Raw genomic sequence first — 25651 nt, forward strand, 5'->3', positions numbered from 1 at the left:
AAGCATCCTCATCAGGCACAGTTTTACAAGGAAGAGTTAGAAGTCCTCTATTCCTCCTCAATCACCTTTGCATATAGAGTAGGCAGAGATTGGGGAACATGCTATTTCTACGTCCCCTTGAGTTTTGGGGTCAATGCTGCATCTGTCACTGAGAATCACTGTATGGGAAAGCATATGGAAATAGATGATATTCCTCAACATAAATACTTTTTGATCACCTAAGCAATATAATTTTGCAGTCAGAAATTGTTCTGCCTAGTTGGCCTAAGCCCAAGGCACAGGATTAACTCTCAGATACTGCCGACAAGCACTGATTTTTTATAAACTTTTATATGTTCCTGGATATGTTTGCAAATTTAGCATTAAAAATATTGTCCTTGACCTCCTTGGCTCACAGGATCTTGTCTTTTCCTTAAGTCCTGCTGCTCTGTGTCCTTCTCTTTATAAGGGGGAAGGGTCTTCCAGACCACGCAATTTCCAGACCTCACTCTTTGTACCCACTGTGGTATTTACACATCAGTCAAATCAAGCATGAAATGCTACTTGATCATGGGACAAAAATGTTTCACATTCACTCATACACATTGCTTGGACCATAGAAGATGAAGGAACCCATTTTGCCAGTGGAACCACTGGTTCTTGACCAGGAGCCTAGTAAGAACGAGAATATACCAACAAATAGACAGAGAAGCATAAAACAATTCTTTCTCCATGTTTCTTCTCAAAACTCTCCCCACCCAGGTTGGGATCTCTACCCTTTTTCCCCAGTGTTCTGGGTACTACTTTCTGCCTCTGAAAAATTTCCTGCTCTTTTAACTGTTTAAAACAGATCCTTTCTAAAAAGTCTGAAGTGACAACCTCTAGGACCATCTCTTTTACATCTGGCATGTGTGGGCAGCAGAGGTTCAGCCTCTGCCCTCTATTTGGGCAGCTCTATTTGCCCTGTAGCTGGGATTTCAAAGCCAGCTGGGCATTCTGGATGCCAAATCAAAACTTGGTAGTCCAGTGCCCTTAAGCCAAGAAGTCTCAAAAAATCCCTCTTGATATTACATACATCCACTGCTATCTTGAATTAAGGAGGGAATTAACCCTGAATTTGCTCTGATCTTGACATTACAATGGTTAATACAGGCAGATATGACTCAGATGAAATTGATAAATTCCTCAAGAACACAGCTGATTTTATTTGTGCAGGACCAAGACTGTTTGTACTTAGTAAATGGTAAAAAAATTATTCATGCCAACCTTCGTAGTATGCAGCTTATCAGAATAAAAACATTTAAATCAGCAAAAAAGATAAGTCTAGATAGCTGACTACAGACAAGGCTGCAAGGTAGCTGGGAACAGATAAAAGCTGAGGAGAAACTACAATGGAAGCAGCTAACTTCCTGCAATATCTATTACTTGAGCTTATGTATACTGCTTTCAGCAACATATACAGAGGACTACAAGCATTTTCAGCTTACCTTTGGCACTGAACAGCAGACAGATAAGGCTAAATATCAAAAAAATTAGACTAACAGTGCTAGAGGTGGGAAAGAAAAATTGAGTTTATGCAGGGCTAAAAGGAGAAAAAAACCCTACATGTATTTCAGGAAGAAGGAAGCTAAGGAGCACTGTGCTAATTTATTGGCCATATCCAAGATTTGCCAACAAAGCTGTATAAACTGTTCTACAGATCTACCAGTCAGGGGAAGCAACCTCCTGCCTAATACTCTCTTGCCCTCTTAGAAAACAGAAGGATGTGTAGAAGTAGCCTGGAAAAAGATTTCTTTCATCTCTGCATGTTTGAGACTTAGACTTAAGGTTCCACATCCTTCTGCAAGGAGTATTCTGTGTGAATGTGGACTGCTCAAAGTAACCTTTGAAGGGAAAGTTCCAGCCCACAGAGATGTCTCCTTGACCCACAGCAACCAACAACCACAGTGGTGCTCAGTTTGTCAGATGGAGATGCAGCACATTCTATTTTCAATAATAGTTGTGGTAAGAAATATTACAGATTATTCCCCTAAAGTGAGCAAAAAGATACTCTTCAAAGGATGTCTTACAGATTTTCTTTGCTCCTTGCAGACAAGCATATCATCATTTGAGGCTGTGCTATCCCCACCAGAGTAACAAAACCCCATAAAATTAATCAGTGAGAGAGCAGAAGACATTAATCAGCAGTGGTTAAGAACTAGCACAACAATTTCATGGCTATCCTGTGACTTTCTACTGAATTATACTGATTGAGCATAAATGTTGCACAAGGTCAATTAGTGTTGCGGGGTCTCTGCGTGCTGCTGTTTACCCTCGTTTATACATACCATGTACTCTGCCACTCTGCCAGGGTTTGCTTGAAACAGTGGTGGAAAGGAGTATTTTAGTAGACTTGGAAAACTCTACACAATTTAAGAAAGACTCCTTGGTGAAGTGAAAGCCATGCATGTCCTTTGAAGAGTGTTCAGGATTCAGTATCCTTGTGCAGGACACAGACCACATCTATGGGATGGATCACCAATCCTTTGAACTCCCTACCCTAAGAGGAAATGTGCTCAGAAACATCCTGCAGAAACAGATTAGACTTGTGCCCTCCAAAAATGAACAGCTAACACGTCAGCTCTGTCTGATGTATGTATTTCCAGGAAGACTGAATGCACCAGTCAGCAGAAGAAATACAATTACACAGAATTTTGAGCAATGAACAACTGGCCTGAGACACTTTACATCCCTCACTCTGTGCAAAAGGGAAGCTCTTGGAGATGGCCATCCCTTTTACTTTGTGTTAGAAGGTGCTTCTCTCCAGAACAAAGGTAGCCCTGACAGTTGCCATTTTTTGTGGGTGCATCACTCCATGGGCATCTCTAGCATCTCCTCAGACTGGGAAGTACTTTGTAACCAAGCAACATAAAAGGCTAGAAAGTTGCAGGCTTTAGCTTCCTTAAAGACCACAGCAAAAAGCTGCTTCATGTTAGACACCAATACAGTACCTCACTCCTCTAATTTGTTCATTAAAACTGAAAAATTACAGCAAAGTTTTACTGAATAACACTTTGTGGCATTTTCATCACAGACGTCTGGGCAGCTTTGGGCAATAGACGCTAAACCAAAGCAGTAACTTCAGTCATTGTTTATCTTCTACTCCTTCTCCTTCTTTTCCCAACTTCAAGGCCACTAAATATGAAATTGTTCCTGAATGACAGTTCTGGGGGTCTGCTTTGTTTCACTCAGTCTCTTGTGTGTCTTTTAATGAAAATATCTAAAACTTTGCAAAAAGAAGGGCATTTTTATTCAGTGTCCACTCAGATCCTTCATAGCAATAAGCAAAGCATAGTTAGAGTCATATTTTAAGGAGGGAGAAGCAAATCCTCTGCACCACAGGATACGAAGGTGCCCTGCTAGACACTACCAGGTTATACAAAAGGTAAGGAATTAACAAGGAACTTTAAGTCAGAATTTCCCAATCTCAGGGAGATTTACATCAGCAAATCAGCCTGTTAACAGAATTAGATGTTGCCAACCTCATTTAGAATTATCACAAATACTATACGAAGAGGGAGGGGCTGCTGACCCAGTAATTCTTTCCAGAGAGAGCACAGGGTAAGGCTTGAAAGAAGGCTGTGTAAAACAGCCAAGATACAACCCACCTGATGTGGTGCCTGAGCTATTGATATTTGCATGGTGGCAAATCTTCCCTCTCACCTGCCACACAGAGATGCTCATCTTTCTCTCTGAGTACAGAAGAACCATCAGTGGTGACTGCGGTACTTGTCTAAAACTCTTGTTAATAAACCAAGTCGTGCAGCAGGGACCTGGGCCCAAGAGCCTGCATCGACCAGGTCCCCAGGACAAGCAGCAACCACTGATTCACTGAGTTCACTGAGCTCAGTTTCTCTAGGATCAGTCTCCAAAGTCATCTGACCCAACTCATACCAAAGTCAAAAGCAAAGCAGAAGTGATTTCCATTGCAGGACACTAAATCCTGACTATACAAAATGGAAAGATGAGAGCATCAGGAAAACAAAAAGAGGAACCCTGACAGCCCCAGTCATAAAAAGGAGTCTTATGAGGCAATATCAAAGCACACAATAAAAATTTTTCCAAACCCTGATTTTGTAAAAAACTGTCAGTTCTTCCTACTCCAAGTCCTTATCCTGATGTTGTCAGTTTTAATGCAGGAGGCTCATGTTATGTTTCTGCCACCTCTGTAATACATATATACAGCCTTCTTATATCTCACCAGCTTTGCCTTGATTATATATCATATTTTCCCCTCCCTATTTCCACAATACTAATTTAATTGTGTAAAAACAGAGAAACAGTTAAAATATTCATACTGCAGTTATTTCCAAATTTTCATGAGGAATATTTTTAAAATCTTCCCACTTCTTGTCAAAAAATGGATCTTAGTCCTTTCTCTGAGAGATGCAAGAAATCACAATTTGCTTGAGTCCAGCAGCAAAACAGTGCAGGCAACCAACCCACCCTTCCCTCCCCCAAACTTCAGAGACCCCAAACCTTTTCCCATGCAGAGTATTGGCACAAACTCAGTCATCAACTACACATCACGAGAATCCATTATTTGGTTACTAATGCTGTGACAGTCATCATTTATCAGGTACAGGCAGCTTGGATGCTCCCACAGCCCCGTCACCCCAGCCTAATGAAGCAGCACCCCAGTTGAATCCACGCCGCTGCAGAACTCACCACAGAGAGCATCCTGTGCAGGGAGCCGTAAGCTGCTGCTGCCTGCTGCTGGGTTTTGCGAGCCAGCGCTAAACTCTTAGCTCTGGCTTTACTCCTCCTGAAGGCGGGCATTGTAGCTTGTGAATACAAACTTTGCCAAAGGAAAAAGGCCCTCGGAAGGAAGCCACGGATGTTGTGATCCCCCACAAACAAACCTTCCCTCTGAGCTCAGCTGCACAAGTTTCTCTTTTGTGCAAATTACCCGAAATCAGAGACGCTGACAACATCCCAGTGCAAGGAGGCTAAGCAGCATATGAGAGTACAGACAGATCTGCCATGCCTCCCTTTATTGCTACAAATGAAGGAAAACAATGCTAGATGAGAAGATTTTTATATAAATAGCTTGATGTGGTGAGTGCAGGACAAAGTTCAGTTATGACAAAGGAAGATGGGTTTGATCTCCCCAGAAATATACCTGCCTCCCTGCCTGTGAAATTTACTGCATAAACATCAGGTGCTTTGAGAAAGTTAGCCAAATACCTAAAAATATCTAGAGGGTGCTGACTGCCCTGAAGGTCACCATGATTTATCAATAGCACTGATACTCTGTCAAGGGTATATGCTGCTAAATGTTGTGGCATACAAATGCTCTTACAATGATAAAGTGAAAAACAAATAGGCAGCTCTCTGTATGATTTCTTTATATAATTATGTTTGTCCTTTGTTTGAACTTTTTAGCCATAATTACATCAATAAAAAGAAATTTAAAATGAGCTCAGTAATAAATTCAGGCTTGAAAGTAAAAGTTCTGATTTTGACGTATTTACACAAAGCCAATTGGGTCCACAGATAGATTACCCTAAGAACAATGCAGCTTTAAATAAAACATTATAGGACATGACAACACTGAACTGAAGAGATAAAAGACTGACAAGCAATTCATTAATAAAAGGAGAACTACACCAGTGGCATAATAAAACACAGCAACTCCCATGTTGCCCCTACCACAGCACTCCTACAGTGCAATGAAGTTGAGCTGTAAGGCTTCATTCAGCACTGCCCCTGGCAGCACCTCTTGCTCCCTAACAAACCCTTCTCTTGAACCCAAATGATACACCAAGCCTGGGTATCTATATCCTTGGGTGTGAGTGCACTGCTTCTAAGGTTTCAAGGATGTTCACCTTCATACAAGCAAGGGAATAACACAGCTTTTTCCTTTAATTACTGCAATTAAACTTACATCCATCTCTTTCCAAATCATTAGCACAACATGACAGCTCAGCATTTGCCAAACTGTACAGCTCAGTCACTGAGAGGCTGCCTATCAGAAGGAAAAATGATGCTGGAGCCCTGAAACAACATGCTACTGATAAGACATGCAGAACACATAATGGCAGCAGGAACCTCTTTGCTTAGCGGATGGACTGAGCCCCTTCTTTCTCTTGGTGACATATCAGGTTCACTGGGGGAGAGGATTGTAAACAGAAAATTGAGGAAATGGTCTTGAAGGAGCAAGAAAGGTTTTTTCTGCTCCCTAACATTTCATTTTCCGGTGTATGTACAGCCTGGTTTAAAAATCCAAATTCATAGATTACTGTGCAGCATGTACAAGTCTACTGTTCCTATCCACCACCATTCGTGGTTGCCTTTGCAGTAGCCCACAGATCCTAGGGATACACAGAGCAAGTCTGAAGGAAAAAAAAAAGTAGTTTGTGGAAATTAAAAGTTTACAGTGTTGCATATGGCATTTTAAAAACAACACATGCCAGGTCACCAGATCCACGTGTATTAAGGGTATAACTATACTTTCTGGAGAGCTACTGTTCCTTTATTTTCTATCTGCATTTGTCCTGGCACTTTCAAGTCCTGTTTTTCTAATAGATACATGCAAAAACACAGCTCATCCACTGGGACCAAGAGAAAAAAAAAGGTTGCTAAATTTCAGGTCCAAGCAATATCGTCAGTCTTGATGAAAAACAATGACAGGCCTTTTTAATTCCATATTAGGAAGTCATTCTTCCCCAGATTTGCTAATTAAGTCTGCATTATTAGCTAGCCATATGCCAGCTAAAAGATGTCACCAATTAACAGCTTTTTTTAATGTGTATTCATTAGGAAAAAGACAATTATGTTTCTGTAATCTTCCCATCTCCTATTGAGGGACTTGAACAAATCAAAAAGGGGAACAACACAAACTAAAGCAAAGCAAATGAATGAACACTTTTAATTTAGCCTTCCTTTTTCTCTAGAAGCACACAAGCAGCACTCAAGTACTTTCCAAAAACAAGTGAAATAATCCATCACTGTGAAATATTTTTAAGATCACTGGAAAAATTACATAGTCTTGTTGTTTGTTCCTGTGTACTTTGAATAACACACATTCCCTTTACCGACATCTGGTTTTCATCTTTCCATTTCAGTGGCACCAGCCTTGATAGTTACCATAACAGTGACATCCTTCATAATAAAGGCTTCCCTCTATTGTCCCGATATGTGTAGGTGTGCTTATCTGCATCCAGTTCATTTCCCACCCTGCTTTTGCCCTTAATGCATGAAGGTAAAAGGCCAATTTTGCTCCCTCCGTGTACACTTTGAATGAACGGAAACAGTGGCTTGCCTGCAGGACAGTCCTGAGCATTTGTGGGCTACTTTGTAACATCAGTCTGGGTCACTGGTGACACAGAAGCATAATTCACATCCACAAGATACGTATGTAGACATACACACACACACATATATATAAATATACACGTACTTACGTACCCTGCACTACCAGGAGCTCTGCAGTGTTAGTGGTTTCAAAGCATTATAAGCTCAGGATTAATACAGCTTGTCTCCAGACTTCTACACTGATCTAGAGGGAGTCTGTTTTTTACTTTTTATAACTGTGGGTGGATAATTTTTCTGCGCATTTTCCTGTCATTCTTATTATACTAATAACATGGTTTTTAAATGCCTTCAAAATGTATTTTTAAAGCATAACTTACCATAGTGAAGACACTTGCTTTAATTCCAGTGACAAATATCAGTAAGCATTCCAAATGGTTAAAATGAATTCTTGTTTTATTTTTAATTTAAAACACCCTAACTATTGTTTGCAACATTCTCACACAAAGTGTTTTGTGCTGAATACAAAAACTTTTCTCAAGTATTGAATTAGAAACTAGAGCAACCACTGAGACATTATCTTTGCAGTTGCATTCATATTTCACAATACAGTTTTGCAGTGTGCCACCTTGGAGGGAGTGAAGGCAACGCATATGTTTTTGTTAGTAGCCAGCATTTTGCATTCCAAATGTTAAAAGACGCAGTAACTCCCCTGTAAAGACAAATACAGATTCTCTGAACTCTGCATCAACCTCTCCCCTGGTTTTGGCAAGGCATTGTTTAGGCACTACAGTAGAATTCCGCTGTCTCAGAAGGAAGCAATCACCATGCGAGAGGATGTCTATGTCTGCTCACAATATGTTAACAAGAGACAACAGGTAACAAAACATGAAAAGCTGGTGGAACCTCCCTGTGCATCCAACTCAACTGACGTCTTCTCTTTTTTTTTTTTTTTTTTTAAGTTCTTCTGCTGCTTCCATTCTTTCATGCACCTTTTTGCTGTCTTTTTTTTTTGGAGAATTTGCTCCAGGTAGCAGACGTTTTTCAGTTTTGCAATTTCAGGTCTACCTTTGTCATTACATGTTCCTGACAGAGCAAAATAGGAATCAAAGCCTCACTGAAGTTATGATGGTATCCAGGATGCAGTATTTATCTGAAATCCTACACTGAAACTTTGTGTAACTTTAAAGTGACTGTGTGCTATGGGTGACTGCTGGGCACACCACATACCTTGGCATGCACTAAAATTGGGCTTAGACGCTTTTGCATCGCAAGGAAAAATCACATCACTGTAACTGAACAGTATCTTGATTTAAAAAAAAAACAAACCACCAAATATTCTGCAGCTGGCAGAGAAGTTACCCAGTTCCCTGGTGTCTGTCAGAAGTGTGATTAGATATCTCTGCCTTTCACTGCAAAGTGAACGCTGCCGTCATATCCTGCACTGCAGGTGACCGGGGTTGCTTTTGGAGGCATGGGGTGGTGGGCTCCCAGGCAGCTTCCTGCCCTTCATCAATGAAGTCACAGGCGCCTCTAGAGACTCTGCTAACCATATCCTGTTGCAATGATTCAGGGCTGCTGTCACATGCTTCCCTTTTCATCTACAGGTAAGCCTTATGGATTTTTCCCAGATGACTACAAAGAAAAGCTGTGTTGTAAGTCATCTCCCACTGGCTTCCTTCATTTGCAAGCATCAACACAACACAATTTCTTTTCCTGATCAAAACCATCTGCATGTTTTACACCAAAAGCTGTCTCAGTACTTTTGAGAGGACATTTCCTTCAGTTGGAGGAAAGACAACAAATACCCCCTCCCACTAAGCCCCAGGGCCTCACTGTAATAGCACAAAACAAAGCATCACAAGATCACACCTCTGCATGCAAGAACTGCACACACTGTGCAGACCCTTCCGTCTTCTCTCCTACCATTCTTGTGCCTCCTTACCAGTAACTATGCAAGCAGGTCTCTACAGCCAGACCTGGTTCACATTAGGCACAGCATTTTCCATGCTTTAAGCCTTGTGGTTTTGCAGCTTCTTCGCTGTGCTAGCCAAGACTCGCAGCTCTTACATTTCAATTTTTGGCCATCCATACGGGATGCAGAACTGCAGGATCAAAACGACAAAGTGAAATCCAGGACTGGGCAGTACCACTCACTGGTAGGTTTACAGCAAGCCTCCAGTAACCTGTAGTCTACCTGTAGTTCTGGTGCCTTCTCTGATCAATAGATTAATACACTGAAACCTAGATTAATTAACAAAATTCTTAGGAACTTCTAAAGGGCTACAGTTTCACTGATAACCTTCTCAAAAGGCACAGGAAGATAGCAGGAGTCCAGCAGCAGCTCCACACTGCTGGAGCCACCAGCTCTGGTAGGGTTACCATAGGCTAGGCTATCTGCAAGGGAAGCACAATAATTAGCAGAATTCCCTACAGGCTTGTCATGCTTTCAATGCAGAACAGTCCCCTCCAGGCACAAATGAATCAAGGAAACCACTGCTGAGAAACATGCTATTTTCCCATGTTAGCTCTGAGATTCCCTAAACGCATGTCACATCTGGAAGAAAATGACACTTGGATTGCAGAGGCTATACATGATTTTGAGAGTACCATGTTGTTAATCTCCCTCCTACAAAGTAAAAAAAAAAAAAAAAAAAAGATGTTAATTGCAGACTACTCCCCAAGCTTTTGGATGTCATCAACTGCTAAAGAGAACTCTTCATGATTAAAATAAAGGAAAAATCCTTAATGTCCTATGGATGCTGAGCAAACCTTCAGGCAGGCAGCTCTCCTGCAATTAATGACATGCTGCGCAAGTGGGAACTGCCCGGGCAATGCAAAACAGAGCTAATGAGAAGCCATCACGATATTCAGCTGGAATTGCCTCCATGCAAGAAGTGGCTATGGGGTTTCTGGTCATTTCTGCTTGGTTTTCTTTCAATGGAGCTCAACAATTGGTGTTTACTAGGTTAGTACTAACATTCCCTTTCCAAGATTTTAGATTTTTACAGTCTGCTTAACAAAATTATTTCACATACAATGCTTATATACATACAGTCAGACTGGTGATCCCTCACTCATCTCTGAGAGTGATGTGTCATCACCAGATCAAAATAAATAAATGAACAACCACATGTATATTATATATAATACATATGAGCCATATAGTAAATAGGATTACATTTACTGACAACGGCAGCAGAAGGCAGTTGGGTGTGTTTTGAGTAACAGTGCCCTGAACTACTCCAAAGCACATCTGCAACAAATCACAATGTACAATGCTTTCTAGGTGATAAATCATAGGAATACATCATTCCTAGCATCCACTTGCATTCTTCTGGAAGATAAAATACCATTCAAATCTTTCACAAACATTGAACAATTGCATGATTTTCTGCTGGGATTGGACTGAAAGTATGAGTAATCATTACTAACTACTTACCACTCCTACCATTTCAAGGCAACTGCCACAGCTGCCCCCTTCCTCTCCCCAAAAATCAAGCCATGCTTTTTTTCTTTAACAACTGAGCCTTTGGGTAGACCAGCAATGAGATACATTTTCTCTCATCCAGGTTTGAGCCTAGACCTCAATGTATATTGTACCTAGGGACTTTTACCCTTAAATTATTCTTCGTCAGAAGTTGATGGCTGTGGTCATACTACTAATGGAGGGGTCCTGAAATCAGCTCTGAAGATTTTGAAGATGAAATGCTAATTTCTTCAGCTTATGAAAACCACCCCTCCAGAGGTGGCTATGTTGTATATACAAGAAGCCAAAATCACAAAAGGTAGAGAACTCTTTACAATACTCACTGATTTTTCGTTACAGAAATAGCTGTGTGAAATCAGCTAATAGATAAGACAGTGATTTCCTTTCTGAAATCCCAACATATGTATTTTGCATCTGTTGAAAGCACTGTTTTGAGAAGCTTCCTAAGGTAGCTGCATGATGTAGAACTTGGAAGATGAGTTTGCTTTCTGACCCAGTCTCTCTCTGCATTCACACCTCCTGGGCACCATCAGATATGCAAATGAGCTGCTCAATTGCACATATACCTTTGATTGGAAGGGCTACAAAAAAAACCTGAACAGTTGCCCAAGTCAGGCATATGTGCACATTAGCTCCTTGAACACAAAAAGGAGCACTGCGTGCAGGGAGACCAAAAACCAGGTTTCTCACCATGGTCCCAGACATGCCAACTTCGTGGAGAAACGCTACTCACTACACTGGCAAGTGGAAGAATGACCACAATTGGCATCACGATAAACAGAACATACAAGCTTCAAAAACACTGCAAAGATGATTTGATATTACATAGGAAACTCAAGCATCCAAAAACAAGACTTCTGAAACACACAAGGACATCTTTTTCCTGCCTTCTTTTTGTCTACTATATCTGTAAAAATGTGCATTTCAAGTAGGGCCATCATATTGACCTGGACCTCATCTCCATGGAAAGCTGAAAGCATTTGATGAAAATGCTCCCTCCTGCAGGAGATGCAGATTTGTGTTTGCCAAAGGTGTCATGAACTCTGCTGATCAGACTTGCCATGAATTCTCATTTCCTTATCAGATGAAGGAAAAGGGAACATGATCATCAAACAGGAGGGGAAGATGAATTGGTTGAGATAATCTAAACAAGCTCAAGCTAGGGAAAGGTGTTCTAGAATTTTTAATCATAATTTCCTATTCATTCAATTAAGAATGGTATTCTAAAGGAAAAAAAAATGGGTTTTGTCTCTGCGGTGTACAGAATTTTTTATTTCTTTTTTATTAAGAGGTGATGGGGATAGATTTATCCTCATATACACACATTCACGTACGACCAATAAGCCATGCTGAGAATAAAGTGACTATTTCAAGAGGCAACAGCAAAGACAATTTCCCCAAGTTTCTATATTCAACTTATTCCCAGGACCAATTTTACTTCATTGTTTGAAAGAAATACAGTAGCATTTCAAAGCCTTACCATTACCAAAATGAAAACAGTTGGTCATTTTCTAAAAGGTCAATTCTTGTTAACATTTAAAGTTTCTCACACAGCAGCTTCCATTTCAGGACCTGCAATGTTAATTTTTGAAAATGCCACCATAATACTATTCTGTACTCATTGACTATTTCTATAATGATTAAAAGCCATCCCACCAGCTATTTTTTTACTGGGTTCCTTGAGTTTCTTAAAGACCTCTAAGATACAGCTGAGGATATAATGAAGTCATGTGAAAAATTTACAGAGTATACCCTAAAGTTTTTTCTTATGATTTGTAAAATACTTAAAGTGAAAATACATTTTCCCCTTCTCACACATGCATTTATACGAAGTGACTTCTTTATGTCTGTTAGAATTTACGATGATTTCAGAAATGCATCTCTTTGGTGAGACTCAAAAAGATTCAGAGCAACCAAAAGTCAGATCACAGCAGGTCTCTTTCTAGACACCTTAAAATAATAGGTAATTATACGGTAAAAGTTTCCCTTCCAGCTATGTTTCATAAAAGGTTATTTTTAATACACTAAAACTGCAAAGTAAAGATAAGCAAGTTAGTAACAGACTACTAAACTTAATCTTAAAACAAACAGTGGGCAAACATTTTAGCCAATACAGTTTGCAATTAGAAATCATGACTAGCTAGAGGAAAAGTTGCATTTTTTGTTCATCTGTATTCATGCTACTTTGATGTAAAGAGAGCTTGATTCTTGGCAACTTCCAACATACCACGATTTAAATGAGCACTAGGAGCACAGACAATTACTTCTGAAAATGATTAAACACAACTAAACTTAACTATACCAACAGGCATCCTCAATTCCCAGATTTTCTGAGGTCATATATTCTACTCATATATTCATACTCCATAACCAAGAGCAATGACAAAATGCTGTTGTCACATAAACAGAATTTTAACACAGTTCCAAAATGTACTACAGCACAATGTGTTAGAAACATAACATCTATCCCTCTTAAATAAAATTGAAGATAAGGTTAAAGATATTAAAATACAAATGGGGTATCCCAGAGAACACAGAGTTTTCAGAACTAATGTGCATCTGGAATGGATGGTTCTTGATATACATGTATTTTTAATATTTTTAACTTAAGGAACAGCTTCCATTTCCAGAATGATACTAGCCTCTCTTGCTGTCTTAAATGCATTCATTTCTCAGTCTACCAAAAAAAAAAAAATCCATAAATGACTGACTAAATGAAGGCATGTTTGAATGTAGTACACATGCAACAAAAGACTTATTTCTCTGAGATTACAAGGCACTTCTGAAACACCTCACTGTACTTTCAGTTAAGATGATGCCTAACCTTAGCTTGGTAAGAGATGAAGAAAATAGTGAAGAACAGGCAAATAAAAATGCTCCAAACAAGAAACACAAAATCCAGAAATCAGACATGCAACCATTAAATCCAAAGCTTTAAGACTGCTTTTTCTTTACTTACATGTTATGGGACAAAAATCAACGAAACTTCAAAGGAACCTGCTCCCTCAGTGCCAAACAATCAGATCTACAGTTGCTGTCAACTGGAAAGTGAGCATCTCTAGCTGTGTCTCCCCTGAAATAATCCCAAACTGCCTGTTGTTCCAGGCTGTGCTCAGAACCTCTCAGCACCACCAGCCTCTCCTCCTCAGAGCTGTGCTCACAGAGCTCCTCTCCCCCATACTGCTGCAGCATCGCCTACTTGCCTACTGCACTAATGGTGTCCACAGGCGTGGGAGGTCAAGTCAGCACATGCAGGAAACAGAAGGCAAAGGGGAAAAAAATTCCACAACCCCAAATCCAGATGCTATGTTTTTCAAGGCTGCACAATTTCCTCAAACTAGCTTTTATTATCAATAGTTATTGTTCATCTGGTGAGCAGTCCCAAATCACAGCTATAAAAACAGAAATCATTTTAATTCCTGTTATACATGATCACAAAAGTACATACAATATACACCACCTGAACTTAACTGTTAGGTTTGGGTTTTCTTTACTTCTACATCTATTGGAGATATCAAAAGGGTCAGACAAAAAGCTCTGACGGTAATAGGCACCCTCCAACAGAAAGACAGCAATCAATTACAAACCATTTGCAGAAATTGCAGAGCTGTCACAGACTCGTTTACAGCTGCAGTCCAAGTCAGACTGCCTCTGATTGCCAGGCTGTTTTCCACCCTTGTACCTACAAAACCAGGACAGCCTCAGATAATTTTTAAAATTACGCTAGGAGACCTGCATGTCAGCTCAAGAAGTGAACTGCAATACAGAATGGGCAATTACTTCAGCAAATCATGCAAAAGCCCTAATAACTGCTGCATCTGACAAATTTGAGGCTGGAGGGAGGGCAGGGAGCAGACCCTGTCCATTTTCCCCTCTTTTACTGAGCTTTAATTGCAGCATGTAATTTAGAGCTTTGGAGCAAATTTAGTGCATTAAAAGCCACAACTAATGTACATCAATTGTTTTCTGCATATTTAAATCCTTGCAACTCTCCCTAATTTTCTGGCACCTGGTGTATTTGACACAGATGATCAGGACTGACTTTGTTCTTCAGCTAAAGCAAAGTTGATGCCCCAGAACCTCCTCCCCTCCAGCAGGACAGGTCAGCATTTCTGTCCACACAGTGCACAGGGGACACAGCATACGCCAGATGAGCAGGGTACTCAGGGGATCCTGGCCTGGTGCAAACAGCCATCAAAGCATTCTAAGCCTTGAGGTCACCTCTACTGTGTTTCCACAAAGATCCCCACCCCTAAAGCCAGGCAGAAGTCCTAAAACAGCAGAGTAGAGAAATCCACAAAACTCCTTTCAAAGGAACAATTTGTCCTAAGGGGAGAAAATCCAGTTTGTTCTTGTCTGGTTGTAAAGACTCTGGAAAAGCATAAGCAATCGTTACACAGCATACAGATCATCTCTGTGGGAATCCCCTTGTGCAGCAGGAGATGGGCTAAAAACCCACAATCCTTGGGCTTCTCCTTATTCTCTAGAGGAAGGGCATAAAATCACCTATATAAGACTGAAGGAGGTTACAAAGTAATTAATAAAGTAAGATTAACAGCTCCTCTCAGTAGGTACAGTTAGAGGCACAATGTATCTTCCCCATGCCAGTCTTCTAAGTTTTTACATTCCATCTCATCTCTACCAATTTTTCATACAAGTTAGCACAAGACAGTAATATATTCCAGAACCATAAAAATTCTAACGTCATTCCTGTTATGCAAGAGTGCTAACACAAGTGTTATCACAAATTTTCTTGAAGACACAACCAACTCATCGAGAGAATTTTAAAACACATTTCTGTTGTCAGAATGGCAATGCCAGGTAAAATCATGGCCACCAACACAAAAACACTACCCACACTTGCAGTTGGGAGGTTGAAAACAATATGCACTTGAATTGGACACAGGTTGCAATTTGCCTGAGTCAGAGCAAAATGGACAAAATACTGCTCTTTGGAGACCAGTGCATTTGAAGGTGAGCACGAATTCTGGGCATTTGTACCTCAACCCCCAAAGTCCTGGCTGAGAGAAGGAAAACCATTAGTCCAGTCAAGTCGAAAAGAAACTGCTGACACAAAAAGGGTCTCCAAATTAGAGAATGGCAATCACTGTCTCTCAAACACTACACCTCTGCCCAGTTTAAAACTACTGACATAGTACTGCTATGGTCACTGCAGTATTAACAACAAGCCCTGGAAATATCAGCAAAAAGAGAATACAAAACAAACTGAATCAATTAGAAAGCTGTAGCAGCTTTACTGTTCTCTGCAGGAACTGGGTTCAAGCCACACAGAAAAATGAATCTGACAAGTCTCCACCTGCTTACCATTTGCCCCCATCACACTGCTATTGCAGATGCAGCAGCTGTGCCATAGATGCTGACCTGTCACAGGGTGACCTCAAGACACTAAAACACCAAGTACAGCTAATATGCATAATTTTTTTTTCAAATTCATGCCAAAATGCAGGGAATTAATGCTACAACATTGCCTTTTGGTTCATAAGGATTGATGTGTCGAGCATTTTCTTACCCTGAAGGGTGGATCAGTCTTCTCCCTGTGTGGCACTTGGTCCAGAGTGCCATCAGTACTGCTCCTTTTCAAACTGGATGTGATGTCAGGCACATTACTAAAGTCTGCATTTGAAATAAAACACATAAATAAGTTAGAGGGTTATAGGACAGAAACAGGAAAAGTATTTGCCCCTACCTGCCAACACTTTCAGTGCTTAGTACAATTACACCAGCAGGAGAGAATCACAGAACCAACCAGGCTGGAAAAAACCTCTGAGACTATTGAGTCCAACCTTCAACCTAACACCACCATTTCAACTAGACCAAGACACTAAGTGCCATGTCCAGAAGAAATACAAAATTTGCAACCATCTCCACCCCTCAGGAAACAACGGGAGAGGTCAAAGCAAGGAGCAGCTATGCCTTGAAACTCTGCTTTCCAAACAGCAGCTGGACATTAGAGACAGTCTGAAGCGATGTACATAGCTGATCTACCAAAATAAACCTAACACTCTTGCTAGCTGTGTGTTTTTGAAGGCAGCACATTCTGTGCTGAGACAACCAGCGAGGATTATTAAATGCACTCAGCAGTTCTCCTTGGATGAGCACACCATTATTCGACATTACTTAGTCCTAAATCCTTTAAAGATTGAAGAAGAAAAGAGAATTTTGCCCAGGAACAAACACCATAATTCATAATGTAGACATAAACCCTTTTGCTTGCAAATAGTTTACCAATTTTCTCAAGTTTGGAGTCCATCTACACAGTAGCTGGCACAATGCAAAAACCAGAGGCAGCACTGTCCTGCTCTACTTACTGACAGACTGTAGCTTTCTGTAACATTTAAATTTAAACTCAAGAGTTATTCAACAATGCTGAGCCTTCATATAAAAATTATGCTCTTTCTCTTCATATTTCCTCAATTGGTTGCTGAAAATCTGTAGAGATGTTCACATGGAAATTCTAATTAAAAATCCTAGAAATGAAGAAGTGATTTTTGATCTGCAGTATTATCAATCCATGGAGTTGAAAATTATAAAGCAACCACCAAATTTAAAAAAAAATAAAAGAAAAGGAAAAGGGATTTTCAGTAACCTCAGATGGTAAATCAGCAATAAAATAAAGGGGGGGTTTAAAGTTTGCTGCTTTGTTTCCTAAACTTTAAGCCTCCAGAGTGTAATTCACACCGCAGTACCACATTTTCAAACTCTTTCTCAACACCTACAAATACTGGAGATTTATTTTTAAGTGAAAGGTATGATTCTTATTTAATTGCTGACAGCAGCAACTGAAATGGTAATTAAAACAAATACCACCCATCTTGCAGTAAAATCATGACAGCTTGCAATAAAGAAATTGGGAAGGACAATACAATTTAGCTGCCTGGGTGTTGCTGTTGTCCTGTCAATGCAGAGCAAGACCAGCTCCTCTCAGAGAGAATTGACCAACAAGAACTGAAGCAGAGAGGAAATTGGGAATTTTAGGTCCAAAAGAGTACCTTGCAACCCACAAGGAGCCTTCCTGGTAAGACAAAACATGGCTGGAAGACTTCAGAGGCAAGTCAGAGAAAGACATGCAAATAACTCAGTACAATGTCAATCTGGGTTTTTCTGTGTGTTATTAAAGTCCTCAGGTCAAGCATAGCCTCAAGGCTGACATTTTCCACCCACAAGCCAAGGACCTGACCACTTTCTCATTTTCCTATCCTTGCAGAAACAAGGTTTCATCGCTTTTCTCCCCTCAAGCATTTTTACCTTCTTCTCCCAGAGTCAGGTGCAACTCCTGATATGTAAGACCCTTTGTAACATGCAATACCCCAAGATTCATCACTTTTGCAGAAAAAAACACATTTTATACAACTCCACTTCAGCCACCCATGGTCTTTAAGACCTTAAGAAAGAATCTGTCTTGTATATTTACTTTATTATGCTTTTACCTCTCTTCCTCCAACAAGCCTGAATAATTTTCTCCTTCCATCTGGACTTTTAAAGTAATTTTGAGGTTCTCTTCGGTATATGAGTACACATGAATGCCTATTGACTTCCACCATTGTCAACTCCTGGGTAAGCCAACCCTTAAAACTTAAATTGACTTTTAAACAACATTTTTGTCAGGATAAGGTGATGCCAAAGATATTATTTCCTATTGTTTCCAGTTGAGCTCTTTTTACTTGCCCTCTGCTTTGAATGCCCTTCTCCCCTTCAAACAGCATGCACCTGAGATTCATTTTGCAATGGCATAAAGGATCTAGAGCTTGATCTCAGGTCACTAGATATTGAGAAAAAAAACCTATTTCTCTGATTTTACAAAGTGACCATTAAACCTATTTGTCCTTTACAAAACAGTAAAACTAACTTACACAAGCAATGAAGAGAGAACATAAATGTGGGAAGATGAAAATAGGGTAAAACAATCAGCAAACAACATAAAGAGGAGAAATCAGGATAACAACACCCAAAGCCGGCAAAGAGAATACTGTATTGCTTCTTCCAGCTGACCCATCTTTTTCTGCCTTCACCCTCATTCTGTTTTTCCTTTGTAGTCTACAGGACTGTTAGAGGTAGCTCTATACAGTCTTGCCCATTTTTATAGCATTTGGTGTTGGCAGAACGAGTTGCTGACGATGGAGAATCAACAGTAAATGTTATTTTAAATAGCAAAACCTAAAAAAAGTTACACGGAAGGAATCCAAGGTGAAAAAAGACATCCTACTGCATCCTACATTGTATGCAGAACTAACATGGGGAGGGCAGAAAGAAAGGAAGGAAGGATGTATGGGTTGTTGATCAGTTTAGCATCCATATCCTGTCTCCTCTTCCTTCTTTTGCTGTGGAAGGGGACTTCCTTTGGATCTGCTCCTACAGACTATTCCCAAAAAAATGTAGAAGCACCAATATCAGCTGCATAGCTCAACCCCCCAGCCCATCCCCTCCAAGGAAAAAAAAAAAATTACCCTAGAGAATGGGTAATCACAAATCCAAAGCTTAAGGACATAAACACAACAAAAAGTTCAATACTGAAATTCTTTCTACTTTCAGTAATAAGTGGAAGGGGACCAGCAAAGCCAAACCCTATAAAACATATTTTCTTTAAACATTCAAATTTGGATTTAGCTCTACAATATAATTCATAGTATCAAAGATATACAAATAGTAATGTGAACAAGTTCTTTTACAGGCTGGGTAACCACTATTCTTTCAGATAAAACTAGGAACAGACTGTATGCAATATGCACAAAATTAAGAAAGATGGATCACTGTGCAAATACGGATTTGTTCCAGTATATAATATTCTGGTTCTTTGATGGCCATGAGGATGGAAAAGTATGCAAGGAGATATATGTTCCTAAAAAAATCATTGAATTTCAAGGTCAAAACAGCACTTCCAGGCATTTTTTAATCATTATTAAAAAAAAAAAAACCATAAAACCAAAACTCTGATGTTACAAGAATTATGTTTCTCTCTACTTACAGAAAACATGGAATACTTCACTGAAAACACTGCTTGAGAGGCTTTCCTGCTTTGTAAATGGTGAGTGTATCATAGCTAAATCTGCCCATACAGCTCCATTACAGTAGTAGATTTGATTTATTCTACTGACATGCTTGTGATAAAACTGTCTGGAAGAAAAATGGGACTGATAATAATGAGCTAAACAAAACATGGTTTAAATCTTTTAACATAATTTTTCTCTGCTGCAGTACACCTCTCTGTCCTGTTTACACACACACTCATGCTTGGTGAGTTGAAACATTTATTAATTCCAGCTGGGATACAGGAACCTCTAAAGCAGATACTTTTTTCCAGTATAGCAAACAGGAGTGTCTCCAGGAAAAAAAAAAAAAAAGCTAAGTCAGTGTGGTGGGTTGACCCTAGCTGGACACCAAGTTTCCATCAAAGCAGCACAATCACTCCCGTCCTCAGCTGGGCAGGGGAGGGGAATATTATGCAAGGGGTATGGGTTCAGATGAGCACAGGGAGAGATCATTCAGCAGTCACCATCACAGGCAAAACCGACTCAGAAATTAGTTTAATTCATTACTAATCAAATCAGAGTATTATAATGAGAAATAAACCCAAATCTTAAAAACACCTTCTCCCCACCCCTCTCTTCTTCCCAGACTTAACTTTGTTCCTGATTTTCTCTCCCTCCTTCCCCTGAGCAGCACAACGCATCAGGGAATGGGGGATTGTGGTCAGTTCATCACACATTGTCTTTGCCACTCTTTCCTCTGCATGACTCCATCCCATGGGCTGCAGTTCTTCACAAACTGCTCCAGTGTGGGTTCCTCACATAGGGTGCAGGCCTTCTGGAACAAACTGCTCCAGACTGGATCCCCCACAGGGTCACAGGTCCGGCCAGCAAACCTGCTCCAGTGTGGGCTTCCCATGGGGTCACAGCCTCCTTCCTGCATCCATCTGCTCTGGTGTGGGTCTTCCAAGGTGGATCTCTGCCCTCCTATGGATCTCCATGGGCTACAGTGGAACAGCTGCCTCACCATGCTCTGCACCAAGGGCAGCAAGGTCTGCTCCAGCACCCAGAGCATTCCCAGCTCTTCCTTTTTCACTGACCTTGTGTCTGCAGAGTTGTTTTTCTTGGATATTCTCACTCCTCCCTCCAGCTGCAATCAGGCAGGTTTTTTTCCCCCTTCTTAAATATCTTATCCCAGAGGAACTACCACCACGGCTGATGGGCTCAGCCTTGGCCAGTGGTGAGTTCATATTGGAGCCAGCTACAAGCTTCTCACAGAAGCCACCCTTGTAGCCCCCTCTGCCAAAGCTTGCCACACAAACCCAATACAACCAGCTTGTTGCAAACAAGAAGAGTAGCAGCAGCAGATAAACGCTAGGATTCCCAGAAAAACATGGGGGGAAAGAGTGCCTCTATGTGAAAAGCTTAAACTACATCACATGAAATGCATACTAAACACTTCTTGGTTTCTAACAAAGAACCACCAAGTACTAAGAACACACTCAGCACCTTTAACTACCAAAGGCATCACCAAAGAATGCCATTACTTCTGCAATGTTGTGTCTTGCCAGCAGGCAGGTAAGTGCCTCAATCATTCAAGAGAAGTTATAGTGTAACCACTAAAATCTGAGAGAAAACATACTTCTTAAGTCATATTCCTCACTGCTTAACATTCAAATAAAAGCAGGCACACAACACACAGATGGGACAGTTGGCTTGAAAAACAAACACATGCAGCATATCCAAGAGCTCTGTATGCCTACGGGAATGTTTCTTCCCATGTTGATGCAGTGATACACGTACAAGGGGTGAATGTGGAAGTTATTCATGTGTTTGTGAGCAGTGAGGTACAATGGGAACTCATCGTCTAGCAGATGTTTGAGACAATAATAATCTCTGCTGCAATCCCAGCCAAGAATTCAAAGGAAATCAACTGGAAAACATCAACATCGACCATCCGGCAATTCATTTACCATAAAGAAGCCATCAGCAAACGCAAATGTCACTTATCTCTCTTCTTCTGTTTAATTAACGAAGAAGCCTTAATTACTTTCAAGTCAAAGATGCTCTTATCAGTTTAGCTGCTCACTGCAAAGGCAAAATCATCATGAGGAGAGAGTAGGAACTGAGGATCCTGTTTCTTTATTCATAGTTCTCTTTCCATAACGCATCAGAACTTGTTCCATTTCAGACTTCTCTCACTGATTTAAAAAAATTACAAATAACCATCACAAGCATGTCAAATGCTATCAAATGTCAAGCACTGTGTAGGTGGTGTAACCACCTCTTTTTTCAAACTATGGCAAGAAGGAGTGTTTCCACCTGCCACTCCAAAGGCAATAATAAATTGAATAAAAATTCCTTCTACATCTACATGAGAAGACAACATAAAAAAATTAAATGCACTCGGTCTCTCTCTCAAGGACAAACTAAGACCACTGCAGGGCATCATTTTTGAATCTGTGAGGAGCAGCTGCTCTGTGCACTACTTGATAACTATCCTCAGCTGTAGGACAGAGAAGGCGAGAGATGAAGCCACATGTCTTGCTGGAATCAGGAGATTCAGGCTGTCTCAACTAAGGTAAGACGCCTGATTAACAGTTAGCAGCTGTGAGTCTTTCCTGGTACCCCTGACTTCACCTGATCCACTTACCACATCACCAGACATTCTCTACAACAAACAGATTTTGACTCTAAAGGCCATGGCAAAGCCAGTCCCATTTCAGGCTTGGCTGAACCAGACTGAAATATGCCTTTAATCAGCAAGGATGAGTAAGGCAGGACAGCAATTAATGATCAGAAAGAGACTATGTCTGAGGTGGGTACAAGCCATACTACAGTCAAGGAGCTGAGCAGAGGACTAAACTTTAGCTCTCAACAAATAAAACCTGGCATATGAAATTGAAACTCAGGAGCAAGGATTTTAGTAAATTATTCAATGGATGATGTGGAAAAGAGGATGAGGCAATACTGTTGGTGAATAACATCCAATAGCTATGTTTAAAGAAAGAATGAGAAGGCTGGGGTAATCTAATTTTGGAAAATACAGATCTATAACCTATGTAGTAACCTTAGGTTTCCACAATAAATTCAAGGAAAGAAAAATCAGAAATGTAAAGATAAATGCAATATAACATATATACATTATGAGTAAGCAGATTGTGTCAAACTAATCTGACATCCACCTTTAATAAAATGTATTTTTAAAGACAAAAATATAGGATAAAAATAAATTTCTGGAAACTTAGTTTAAAAAAAAAAAGAGACAAGAAACTTTTATAATATCCCAAGGGAAATTGTTAGCCAAAATCAAAAGGATAGGAATTAAAACAAGACAGAACAGGCTAGAAGGTAAGATCAGAACAGATTTGTCTGAATTAACTCCTAGGCCTGGGAAAGGCTAGATTGTAGATCTTGTCCAAGGTGGGTTTGGGGACTAATTTTATTTGATATTTTCATTATTTGTCTCAGCAAAGAAAGTACAATAGTAAGTACTCCAATTAAATACACAAATCATTCAAAGTTAATACAGAGCATTAATTAGGACCATGACTGGAGATGCATAAAGGACACGTGAATGACCTTGAAGATGAAGGCACAGTTCTAGAATGAAATCACAAGGAAGAGAGTTTCAGGGACCCGTAAGAACTATAAGCTGAGTTGCAAACATGAAAGAAAAATGTGGAAGTGTGTAGAAGGGGTTGACAAGATGTAGTTGTGAGCTAGAGCTACTTAAGCAATGGCCAAGGCCAACAGATACTGATCACGCATTACATTGGCCAGGAATATGCTACGCTGGCAATTAGAAGGCTGGCTTTCAACCACCACATGAATAAATTTCTATGAACAGACTTACCTAGAATGCAGACAATCTATTTTAAAATGGAATAGGATAAATGTAACAATAGGGTTGTCCAAAGCCATAAAAAGCAGAGGATTGGACACGCTGAGTATGGAAATTCCATCCCGGGTTTGTCTATCACCAGCATAGCACAAATACTACACAGATAGATACATACATAATACAGCTACACAGGTTAAAATAGCCAGAAGCCTCTGTCTCTTCAGTAGAGCACAAAAAATACTTGAAGTTTCATTAATACTGGGGCTTAAAGATCCTGGTAAAGAATGTTTATGACTAAGAGAACATTTATATCACAAGTGCATGTGGGTTATGAGCCCTAACAGTTGTCCCACCCCAGTTTCTTGCTGACTCCAGCTCTGATGTTCATTAACAACTCCACTGCAACAAACTGATCATTTTCTTGTTTGTAGTTCTCTGGCACTTGAAAGGGAAAGAGGATTCTCGCTTCCTGTCCTCTCAGCTGCAGTTTTTAATCTGCAGTAATTAGATGCTGTAGATACAGTGGCACTCAAGCAGTTATGATGGGCTTGGCCTAGTCTGTAAAAGACTGATATCCTGACCTCAGATCAGAGCAACTAACAGCATTTTTTAAACTCTGGTATTGTCTAGTGATTTCAGACAGATGACGCAAAACAGCAGTAAGGCGGGCATCAACTTACTTCTGAGAATAGTAATATGAATTTTAGCTGGAAAAAAAAATAGGATCCACACCTGTAAAGGACTGCAGGAGGTCCAGACTGTCCACTAGGAAAGAATGTATTCAATATTTTCACTAATTCCCAAATGTTTTAGGAGCCGCCAATAAAACACAAACAGCTGATCTTCAGCGTGTAGGATATTCTCCCACTCCCTATTACAGAGAGTTTCCATAATCAACTGTATGGTTTATCTGGAAATGAGATATTACATTTGGGTAATAAAGTTAAGCCAGGTGTATGGAAAGCTGCATTTCTCATTGTTGTGCAAATTCTCCAGTCTGAGCAGTTAATTATGATAAGCTTACAGTTCTCATATTCTTCTAGCCAATGTTACTATCAAGAGAAAATTAAACTTCCAAGAAAAGATAACAAATATTTCCAAAATCCCTGGTGCAAATAATATCAAAGTCTGAGCCAAGTCTCAGAAAGGAACAAAGCTTTGGTGGTCTTCATGCCTTCAGACTTACTGAAAAATAGGGAGTGGTAGGTGAACCATTCCAGCATTGCCTGGAGAAGAGACATAGCAGCATAATGAGCTCTAAAAATGCTCCCTCAGAGACCAGCATTCATAACTTCAGTCAAACAGTTCATCCTGGCAGATAGCATGTGTGTGCTTATTTCTTTTGGTTCTATACAACCAAATATATTTCAGGTTTTCAACAGTATATTTACATTTTTGTAATGAAGTTGAAAAAATAGATCTGTAAGCATTTCCTTCTGTATCCTTTTCCTTTCTGAAAAACTTCAAGAAATATCTTTCAAAAAGTAACTGTTGATCCAAAGGAATTTATTGAATGGCTTTCAAGAGACACTCTCACAATCTCTGTTAAAGAAGGCATCCAAGTTTCACCAGAGAGATGAAGGGTTCTGGGTTCATTAGTTCAGCTATGAATAACTCATATGTCTTGTTTATGTGAGGGTAAGTCTTTTCACTTCTTTGGCTCATGTTATCCCCTGGGATCAGCATGAAAGGGGCACCCACCAGTTGGTATATATAACAGAGCCCACACAATCGCTACAGCCCCTTAGATTTTTCTCCAGGTTGCAAAGAACACAACAACCATGGTCATGAAGAAGAAAAGCAACAGAAGATTCCCTAGAAGATCCATTAGCTGTCCAACGTCCATTTGCACTGGAAAAATTGTTAGTAAAAGTGAGGAGGGTCTAGAGGATGAAGTTGTGGGGATACACCTAGGTAAGTTTAGTGAAGTTGTGATACAAGAGGACACTGGAGTTTCTGCTCCAAGGTTTCCATCATGAAGGCCCATGTCTGGGTAAACATCAAGAGGTATCTGGAGACATAGAATTCTTTAAGGCCTTCAAATAAAAGCAGGGTTTTTTT

General features: G+C 40.1%; 1 protein-coding gene across 3 annotated transcripts in view; it reads right to left on the bottom strand.

Moving 5' to 3' along the window:
* The window catches only part of TIAM2 (TIAM Rac1 associated GEF 2), an 87420-nt gene that overhangs the window by 13843 nt on the left and 47926 nt on the right, over nucleotides 1-25651 (bottom strand). For 2 of the 3 annotated variants that reach the window (XM_033055699.2, XM_033055698.2), the window contains exon 14: nucleotides 16293-16396. In XM_033055699.2, coding sequence (XP_032911590.1) covers nucleotides 16293-16396 — 104 coding nt within the window. Of the gene's footprint in view, nucleotides 1-4686; nucleotides 5107-16292; nucleotides 16397-25651 lie in introns of those variants that run through there. The other variant, XM_033055700.2, reaches the window with a different exon arrangement.

This window comes from Catharus ustulatus, chromosome 3 (assembly GCF_009819885.2).
Source record: "Catharus ustulatus isolate bCatUst1 chromosome 3, bCatUst1.pri.v2, whole genome shotgun sequence".
In the NCBI taxonomy this organism is placed as follows: Eukaryota; Metazoa; Chordata; class Aves; order Passeriformes; family Turdidae; genus Catharus; species Catharus ustulatus.